The sequence below is a fragment of the Opisthorchis viverrini genome, assembly GCF_000715545.1.
Source record: "Opisthorchis viverrini unplaced genomic scaffold opera_v5_470, whole genome shotgun sequence".
Lineage (NCBI taxonomy): Eukaryota > Metazoa > Platyhelminthes > Trematoda > Opisthorchiida > Opisthorchiidae > Opisthorchis > Opisthorchis viverrini.
Genome location: NW_008752124.1, coordinates 277,481 through 288,311, shown reverse-complemented (window position 1 = coordinate 288,311; position 10,831 = coordinate 277,481). Strand labels below are relative to the sequence as shown.

The 10,831-nt window shown below is 43.0% G+C and overlaps 1 protein-coding gene across 1 annotated transcript; it reads right to left on the bottom strand.

Moving 5' to 3' along the window:
* Nucleotides 1-1,493: 1,493 nt before the first annotated feature.
* On the bottom strand, nt 1,494-10,312 carry T265_11240 (hypothetical protein; the record flags this gene model as incomplete). Its single annotated transcript, XM_009177842.1, has 2 exons — nt 1,494-1,725; nt 10,137-10,312. The coding sequence occupies 2 exons, from the start codon at nt 10,310-10,312 to the stop codon at nt 1,494-1,496; spliced, it is 408 nt and encodes a 135-aa protein (XP_009176106.1).
* Between the last annotated feature and the right edge of the window lie 519 nt (nt 10,313-10,831).

The window sequence follows — 10,831 nt, the reverse complement described above, 5'->3', positions numbered from 1 at the left end:
TCGCAGACGGTCCTTCTATAGAGTGACTAAATTAAAGAAACTTTCATGTCAGCTCTGGTCTTACACACAACCGAAATTCTGCTCGAATCAATTACAAGTTCATCATCATCCAACATCAGTGACTTGGGGTGGGAAAATTTACCGTGCAGATTTAGCATCAAGTTAAGGATCTTAGATTCTCGTCCCACACAATATTTGTAGGTACATATGAGTAGTATGACGTTGTCTGTACTGGGGCCATGGACATGTATGTGTAAGTGTACTTTCAATTCTGTGAAAACAGCATTAGACGAACTTGTTACCGCAGGCTGTTCTGTTGATTTCGGAAGCAGGTACTGGTTCAAATGGAGTGCCAGCACTATGTTCGCCACAAAGGACGATTGTATCTTATCACGTCTACCTCCACTGTGTAAAGTCCCAGTCGAATCCAGCCAAACTTGATCAAACCTATCGAATAAGTAGGAGCAATCGGACAGCTAGTATAGCTTAGGTGCTATTTGGCTCGAAGAAGGAACGAAGATAGCATATGTGCACACCAAAATGGCGATTCAAACTAGCCCCAGTGGAGGTGAACTTAAATTAATGTAACTTAATTCGATGGTACTGTTCTCTATGGGAACCGACAAAGTGCGGTTGGAGTAACAGAGATTGATAATTCCGAAATCCAGAGTCACGTGAAAATAGTCTGTCTGACATCTCAATGTGAACTTTCTTATGTTGAGTCTGAGCTCATTTTTCAGGCAAGGAAAAGGAAAGCTCAAGCAGCAAACAACAAACTGAGACGACGAACAATGGATTAATTCATTGCCTTTTCAGGTTGATCATTCACTAGCTATTTTGCTGCAGAAATTCATTCGTTTAGTCGAAGGTTCTTTCTTTTTAGGGATCCAGATAAACTGCAGCATCGTTTATCCACCCGATTACATCCCGGAAGCTTGTGAAAAACTAATGTCTTGAATTCAAACGTCGGTTTATTACTACCGTTCTAAATAAATCAGATCAACGTAGAATCAGGTGTCACAGAATGATCTACAGCAGCTCTAATGGGACAATGACAATGAGTTTCCGGCCTGAAAAGGTTTCCCAAGTTCACACGCCTGTCGACCTGACATGTCGCATGTTTCACTTGCAGCTCACTGTGCTGTAGATATGTGATGTGAGTTTGCACATCGCTACACTAAGAGGACGTCTTTATCTGTATTCTTTAGATAAACTAGTAAAAAGCAATTTCACATGACGGTATGTACTTTCCAAGTTAGGAATGCAACGGTAATAAAGGTCCATTGAGGCCACTGACCAGCTCCCGGTTTTATTCTCGGGAACTCACAATATGCACCCGAAATAGTCCTTACTTTCACTTGGATTCCCAGTTAAGTGATTACGGATGCTCAAAAGAACCATAAGAGGCTTGTTTCATGAGAAAATCGTAATAACTGCATCAGCAAAACGGTGAAATAACAACTGACCCTAGAGCCGGAGGGGGGCGAGATCGCTCAGTGGTTTGGGCGCAAATTTACTGACCGGATTGTCCGTGGTCCGAACCCGACCCCTGCCTCTCGACTTTCCCTGTCTAGGCTTGGGCAACTCGGCAGTATCCTAGCCCTCGTGCTTCCTTCTGGTCTCATGGCAGTTAGACACCGAATGGCTGCTACAGCTGACCTATAGCCCTGGTGCAGGTTCTTGTCTGAAAAGACCATGTGGTTTGACGATCGGAGACAAGAGCTTCTATCAACAGAAGGAAACTAAACTCAAATTAAATGGAGTGAGATAAGCAGTTGAATAACACTCAATCATACGACAGCTCTTTCCAGGTATATTTGGCAATTTTCACTGGTTCATTCACCGAATGTCTGCCTCGAGACACAGCAGGAATTGACGCAGTAGGATAAGTGAATGAAATGTCTTAAACCCCTCTGTTTTCATGAAGCAAGAAGAATGAATCGGCCGGTCAAACCTAAATCAAAGAGAGTGTTGCCATTCTTCGAAGGCCATATATTTGGCGCTAAAAAACTACATCTTTCCGCCAAGTTAAGACGACAAATCCAATTGATGAAATGCTCCACTAGTTGTTATGTCCGCAGAATGCGTTTTGTGAAATGACGTAACTGATATCTATTGACCAGTAGGTTCGATAAAAGCTTTGTTCAGAGCCTGGACTTGTCGTAAGACCAAAATCGCTTACCGTCACTTTTTTTGAAGACACAGAAAGACGTCATAAGTAGGATGGAATGTGACCGTTTCCATCTGATACGTGTGCAGCCTATGCAACCCTGGGACGAATGGTTCATGAACACTGCCAAGAATAACAGTGCACAAGCTTTATATTACCGGTCCTTTTCGTACAATGTTAACCACTTACCCATGTAGCACTGAAAAGCATCGCCAAACCACAAATAGAATGAATTGCGTTGCAGTGTCAACATACACGTTATTACTATGCTGTATTTCCATCCGCAAGAAAGATTACCAGATGATAGGAAATCTCTTGGCCTCTTCTTGGAAAGAAAATTATTCAAGTAGGTATGTAGGATCAAGATGAGTGCTCCATGCTTCTACGGAAACCGTGTCAACTCTCCGTAATTTTAAACTGCATGTCTTCTCCTGGTGGGTGCCTCTAAGTATAAACACATTTTTCGGTTTTTACTTCAAAGAAAACGGACGGATTTACTCGTTCGGATAGACAGCATTTCATTTATTTCACTTGTTTTTATTTCGTTTTTTAAACGCCCTTAAAAAATCTTCATTCGTAATCACATCCAGTATAGCGAGAAATATCGCAGTCCAAAGTTGACACCGAACAGTGAGCTATACAACAATATCTTGAACGATCAGCTAAATGTCAACCTGAAACCTGTCCAAACGGAGAAATCGGCCTTCTTAAGCTAGGGTAGTTGCAAGTTCACAGTACTGATAACTGATGATACTTGTTTTACCCAGCTTTATAGAAATACATCTTGAATGTGCTTCAGCAATACACTGGCAATCGAACCTACGCTGACTCCAAAAGTTACTTGTTCATATTCTGTCTTCACCGATGCCTCTTGCATAGAACATTTTAGCTGGCAGTAAGGTGTTCTCAGTGGGACGAGGTCTAAAATGGAAGTTGGTAACAAGTCAGAATCAGTAGCGCATTAAGAGAAAGTCATGAGATTAAAATGTTGGGGCCACCTAGTATGAAGCCTTGGTTTACAGGGATAAGTGCTTCTTCAGTTCTTCAGTATTTCTGGCGAAAGTTGGTGAGAGCCAGGCCATAACATGGCAAAGCAGAGCCACAGCGGTTATAGACGCATTCAATGTACTCAAGTCGCCTAGGGTACCTGGCTGTGCCCCACACATTTCGACTTACAAGTGAATGAGAAGTCTCACTCAAACAATTTTGGACAGAGCTCTCACACCAGCTTACTCTAATGCTTCCTTAGGTATCATAACCACAAGATTTAGTGTAAAAACTCCATCGACTACTGCTGAGAACTGATCCACATCGGCAGATGTTTGATATGAGCATGCCAAAACTGGCTTCTGATGAATCCAGTCATCCATATCCTTTGAGGCGAGTGTGAACTACCATTCGGTTGTCAAAATCCGTCCACCAGAATGCGGGAACGCAGTAATCCACAACAATCCAAGGTATTCATTATCCTTGATTCGGTTTCACTGGGTGGACTACATATACGGCAGGGGCAAACCGCAGTGAAATGACTCCTGCACTGACTGTCTCTCTTTCCTTGCCCGAATCTCATTCGAACCCCATTTGCTCACCAGGCGATTTGATTATCTTCAACGTGATAGACAGGGCGAGTTCATGTGTATTTCCATGATTACCTAACACTGTCGAGGCCCATAGAACAAGGTACAGATACCAAACCAGAGCGCAAATAACTGTTTTGTAGTGAGAATGTTTCTTGTGGCAGTCATCAGAGGTTCTTCTGTTGTTTTACCCTATAGGCTGAAATCACTTCCTCCATAGGACTGGAAGCCTGATGCTTGGTCGAGGGACTACTGTACACCTAGCCATCTATCACTCTCCTACAGAAGTCTGACCGTCGCTATTAACGATTCCGCAGTAACAGTAGCAGACTTGATGTGCGCTTTCGACGGGATGTGGCAAGTCCATTAGGCGAGCGACCTGGATCGATCGTTATTTCCACAAGCCCTCCATTGTGGCATATCCATGCTGCTCACGCCAGCGCCGTACAACGTGGCTGCGCTCCCACTTTTGGACATCACTCTGTCTGCCAGTATCGTGCTCGTCTAGACATAAGAACCCAGTAAACTGACAGCACTGCTGTCTGTTGCGGTGTTGCGTGTTTCGACATAGTGAAATTTGGTGGGTGCATGGTAGGAGTCAAATCAAGGAAAAAAATACCACATGTAAGGATGTATTCATCAAATACACCTGAAGTTTGCTCTGCATGAAAGATTCTTTACGTGCTCCGTCAACAGCTTATTGTTCAGCTGACACTTGCAGCAGCTTGAGTAGTGCCAACGACTCAAATAAACAGACTTCTGATCTACGGCAAGCTTAGGAGTCAAGTAATTTTAACAGATGGAAACTTACAAGATGGTAGCAATTAGCTGTTTTTATTGTCGATGTGCCAAATTGAGGATAATTACGAAGGTCGTGCTTGTTTAGTTCGGTATCTATCGCATTTCGCTTCTGGATTCTTGAAGTTCCATTCCTGTAAACCTTGAGTTCAAAGGCTTTGCTAGCTCTAAGTGGTTCTTTAAAGTTATTTATTTGTACATGACTGAGCATGATAGAGAATGTCTGATATTTGTAACCACAAGCTACGAAGAAATTGATGGGGTCACTTGATAGAGTCAGTTTGAAAAGTCACTGAGGTCGACGCTGACTTGTCGGATAAGCTCAAAGTAAGTGTAGTAAGTGTAGTTCCTTTTTATGAAAAACTTTGTAAGCATACTTACAACATACTAATTATCAAATAACAAGTAAGCGGAAAGATTGTTTCAAATCTCGACTCACTCTTCAAAGCACATGGTTCATATGTGAACAGCATGGTTGAATGCAGTGGATATTCATATTTCAAACAAACGGGATGTTTAACTACTCAACCAGTTTGCCGGAAATCTATGTTTTTGTACTTTACAAGTTTTTGTCACATTCGATATTAAAGAAATTTTCACTCCTAAGGCACCGGCTAAGGAACCCCAGGGAGTATGGAAGAAATCAACTTAGCTGCTTTATTGGATGTAATCAAGACCCAGCATCACTCTAGAACAAACCAGCTTATCTGTACAGCGCACCATGAAGATGGTGTAGAGGGCGTGTATTTAATGCTATGCAACCGGTGATTATGAACTGCACAAAGGTACTGCATATATCATGCCTCGATTCATCCACAAGTCACTGTATGCAGTAAATCCATCCAAACCTGCGTTGAATTCGGTCTCATCACAATAACTGTTGTGTTCCCAGAAATCGACCAAAACACTCGCTCGTAACTGGTTGTGTGGCGTTCGGAGTCAGTCAATCCGGGGTTTCTTCGAACTGGTCGATTGTTTTAAATGGAAGTGATAGCAAAAACAGCTGAGTACTGATTGGGTTATCGAAGTCCGATTTCGCTTGCAGCTGTTTGGATCCTCATTGTTATTGACCAGTGCTTGCAATGCACTCGTCTCAGCTTTGCATGTAGGAAAGGGATATCTGGATTTGTACAGGTCAACTGAACAGAGCAAACAGAATATGGTCTACCCTGAACGCTGGTCTTCCCTGAGAGGGAACCGAGTGAAAAGAGTTATGAAGAAAGGGAGGAAACTTTTTTTTAGCAGTTTTACTCTCTATTTCACGTTTATTTTGCAATGTGAATTGTGATTTGGGCATAAGTTCTTCTGGTTCGTGTAATATGGCCACCCTTAGCTAAGTCGACCACTTTCCAAGCATTAACAAGGATGCGGTGATGAGATTCGTGCTGAGACACAACAGACACAAGCTTGCAAGGTACGCTGAATTCAACAGGACTCTGTCTTGCCGGAATTCTGTCCTAATTTCGATCAGANATAAAGTGTTTGGCTCACATCTTTCCGAGAAATTTTCCGAAACAACTTGATGATAGAATCAAATCATATCCCCGATAATGTGCGATGCTAAGGCATCGAGGTTGAAAATTCTGGTGCATAAATTACTGAAGTAGTGGTTGCATTCCTGGTTACTACCTTATCTTTAACTCCTTCGAGCCTCGGGCACTTCAATTTCAAAACTCAGTACCTATGAAGGTCAGTACGACGGTGAACAACAATCAAGAGTGGGAACACGTTGTAATGGCTGACTTCATTCACTCTCCTAAGAAATTCGGCAGTCAGATAAAGTATCGATCCAAGTGCTACGTTCCTTTCACCATTGGTTTGTTTGCCAAATGTATTATTTCGTCACTTTCTGACTGAACAGTTGTGGCGTACATACAAGCATCGATTTCTTCTCTATAAATAGTTGACGGCTTTAAATCAGATGCAGCGACCGCAAACAAATTTGTCAGTTCCTCCGCACAGACAATTTGGATTACAACAGAAAACCCTTTAGTGAAACACTGAAGAAACGTGTACATCCTTCGGTCTAAAAATTTGGATCACTGAATAACTGGTATCAAAAATGGATTTCCTGGTCAGCAGTGGTCAAACAGCTGGATGCCTGCGCATAGTAATTAGTCGCAGAATGTCTGCCGGAAGCCGCTAATGGTGCTCCACACAAGCTTTTGAAGCCAACGTAGATTCGAGGGAATAAGATCGGCGGGCGAACGAGCACAGCCCTGTTGAAAGCTATCGGTCGACCTAAACATGACAGCGCAACCATGGACATCGATATTTAGACGTCAGGCGTCAATTCTGTTGAGTGTCAGCATATTCCTGAACAATGTAATTGTTACCGCGAACCGCCCATTAATAATGGATAATGGCGGTACTATGTTAACATGGAGGATTATAATACTATCTTGTCTTTAGGATGATAATGTCGAATGGACAATCAATAAAAAATGGGACACATACTTCGGTCTCAGATAGTCACATTTATCAGGTAGATCAGTGAGTACGCTCTTGACTCACAAAGTCGATCCGCCTAAGTTAATTGTGTAGTCTCTGCAACTGAGTGTTGCAGTCTTTTACAGAGGTCATTGCAGGAAATATCTTTGTTGGATCCCTTGGGCACGACCGCACACGCGCGTTCAGTGCGATTTCAGCTGATGGACCGTGGCAGTAGGCGACATTGCAAACAAGTCTCGTGTTCATTCCTGGTAAGCGGTTCCTTAAAGGGTTGTAGGGTCCAACCCTACACACAGGTCCCATCCGATTCGAGCTCCAGCCTGCTAGTCGGTCAGCAGCACGGCTTTCAGAGTCACAACAGAGACTTATATGCTTCAAAACCCATTTAATGGATTCAGGGTGATTCCCGTGTGGAACATTCAGCCAGCTTGAGCTTTAAGGGAGTGCAACCTATCACCTGTAAATGCCTGATAGCATATTGTAATTCAAAGTCATTCGATTTACGCCAGCAAAGGACCAAATCGCCTCGCACACTATCGGTTAAATTCGACGAAAACGTTGGCCAAGTAGTCCACAGAAACAAAAAAGAAAACTATACATGGTGTCCTCAACGTGGTCAGAAAAGTTTCTAACCAAGTAAAAAAATAACGCCCTGCCTTTGGAATGTGCAAGAATATACCTACAGTCCATGATATGAAGACGAAGTTGCTGAAAAAGAGGCATTTAGAGAATGACGATCCAGGGCTGGAAATACTGTACGGAGTTGATTGTGTGTTATTTACATGCGGATAAAAAGTTCTCTCTTGTTGATCGATCAAACGCGATCCTTACTGGAACCAAAAATAATGAGGTATGATCACGCAAAGAAGACCTCAGAGGTCTCAGAAAGGTCGGTGTCAGTTCTTGTTAAGACAAATACATTAGGGGCAGCGGCACGGTTCGACTAGATGGTCTATAAGGAGTCAACCCGAAGGAGGGCTGCGTCAATAGGAAGACCTGTTGGAGGCAGAAAGCTTAGATGGACACCAGTACAGCAAGGAACACAGGGAAACTGTCTCAACTTATGCGGAAAACAGCGCTCAAGACTCGATCTGTTGCCAAGCCTATCGTAGATAACGTTGGGAAGCCACTTTCTGGTAGACGACAGTATCTAGACCGTTGGGTGGAATATTTACAGTAAGTTAGTAGGTCACCTGCTTTTATACCTCTGCGTTTCATTCACGGCACACTTGGAGCCATAAAAATCCATCGGGCCGCCGGGTCAGAAGTGCTTCCACCAGCACCACTTAAAAACGATACCGCCTTACCCCACGTGGGACAACTTTGTCTTTTGCCCCATAGTTATAGTGCCCGAAATTGTATTGGAACAAGAACGTCCTGCAGAAAGTTGTGGTCCATACGTCAACACTAACACAAAGCAGCCCCTGGCCACTTTGTTCTTTCTTGACTGCACATAAGATGAGCAAGATGATAAATTTATTGTATCTCATGGAGTTAGTTTTGAGCAAAATTTACTTGGGAACTTGGTTTGGGAAGACGGGGTCTCCTCAGAACCCCTAAATTCAACCGAAATCCCAATGGACCAAACAAGAGTGGGCAACTTTGAATGTTCACACCTCTCGCAGACGGTCCTTCTATAGAGTGACTAAATTAAAGAAACTTTCATGTCAGCTCTGGTCTTACACACAACCGAAATTCTGCTCGAATCAATTACAAGTTCATCATCATCCAACATCAGTGACTTGGGGTGGGAAAATTTACCGTGCAGATTTAGCATCAAGTTAAGGATCTTAGATTCTCGTCCCACACAATATTTGTAGGTACATATGAGTAGTATGACGTTGTCTGTACTGGGGCCATGGACATGTATGTGTAAGTGTACTTTCAATTCTGTGAAAACAGCATTAGACGAACTTGTTACCGCAGGCTGTTCTGTTGATTTCGGAAGCAGGTACTGGTTCAAATGGAGTGCCAGCACTATGTTCGCCACAAAGGACGATTGTATCTTATCACGTCTACCTCCACTGTGTAAAGTCCCAGTCGAATCCAGCCAAACTTGATCAAACCTATCGAATAAGTAGGAGCAATCGGACAGCTAGTATAGCTTAGGTGCTATTTGGCTCGAAGAAGGAACGAGGATAGCATATGTGCACACCAAAATGGCGGTTCAAACTAGCCCCAGTGGAGGTGAACTTAAATTAATGTAACTTAATTCGATGGTACTGTTCTCTATGGGAACCGACAAAGTGCGGTTGGAGTAACAGAGATTGATAATTCCGAAATCCAGAGTCACGTGAAAATAGTCTGTCTGACATCTCAATGTGAACTTTCTTATGTTGAGTCTGAGCTCATTTTTCAGGCAAGGAAAAGGAAAGCTCAAGCAGCAAACAACAAACTGAGACGACGAACAATGGATTAATTCATTGCCTTTTCAGGTTGATCATTCACTAGCTATTTTGCTGCAGAAATTCATTCGTTTAGTCGAAGGTTCTTTCTTTTTAGGGATCCAGATAAACTGCAGCATCGTTTATCCACCCGATTACATCCCGGAAGCTTGTGAAAAACTAATGTCTTGAATTCAAACGTCGGTTTATTACTACCGTTCTAAATAAATCAGATCAACGTAGAATCAGGTGTCACAGAATGATCTACAGCAGCTCTAATGGGACAATGACAATGAGTTTCCGGCCTGAAAAGGTTTCCCAAGTTCACACGCCTGTCGACCTGACATGTCGCATGTTTCACTTGCAGCTCACTGTGCTGTAGATATGTGATGTGAGTTTGCACATCGCTACACTAAGAGGACGTCTTTATCTGTATTCTTTAGATAAACTAGTAAAAAGCAATTTCACATGACGGTATGTACTTTCCAAGTTAGGAATGCAACGGTAATAAAGGTCCATTGAGGCCACTGACCAGCTCCCGGTTTTATTCTCGGGAACTCACAATATGCACCCGAAATAGTCCTTACTTTCACTTGGATTCCCAGTTAAGTGATTACGGATGCTCAAAAGAACCATAAGAGGCTTGTTTCATGAGAAAATCGTAATAACTGCATCAGCAAAACGGTGAAATAACAACTGTCCCTAGAGCCGGAGGGGGGCGAGATCGCTCAGTGGTTTGGGCGCAAATTTACTGACCGGATTGTCCGTGGTCCGAACCCGACCCCTGCCTCTCGACTTTCCCTGTCTAGGCTTGGGCAACTCGGCAGTATCCTAGCCCTCGTGCTTCCTTCTGGTCTCATGGCAGTTAGACACCGAATGGCTGCTACAGCTGACCTATAGCCCTGGTGCAGGTTCTTGTCTGAAAAGACCATGTGGTTTGACGATCGGAGACAAGAGCTTCTATCAACAGAAGGAAACTAAACTCAAATTAAATGGAGTGAGATAAGCAGTTGAATAACACTCAATCATACGACAGCTCTTTCCAGGTATATTTGGCAATTTTCACTGGTTCATTCACCGAATGTCTGCCTCGAGACACAGCAGGAATTGACGCAGTAGGATAAGTGAATGAAATGTCTTAAACCCCTCTGTTTTCATGAAGCAAGAAGAATGAATCGGCCGGTCAAACCTAAATCAAAGAGAGTGTTGCCATTCTTCGAAGGCCATATATTTGGCGCCAAAAAACTACATCTTTCCGCCAAGTTAAGACGACAAATCCAATCGGTGAAATGCTCCACCAGTTTTTATGTCCGCAGAATGCGTTTTGTGAAATGACGTAACTGATATCTATTGACCAGTAGGTTCGATAAAAGCTTTGTTCAGAGCCTGGACTTGTCGTAAGACCAAAATCGCTTACCGTCACTTTTTTTGAAGACACAGAAAGACGTCAT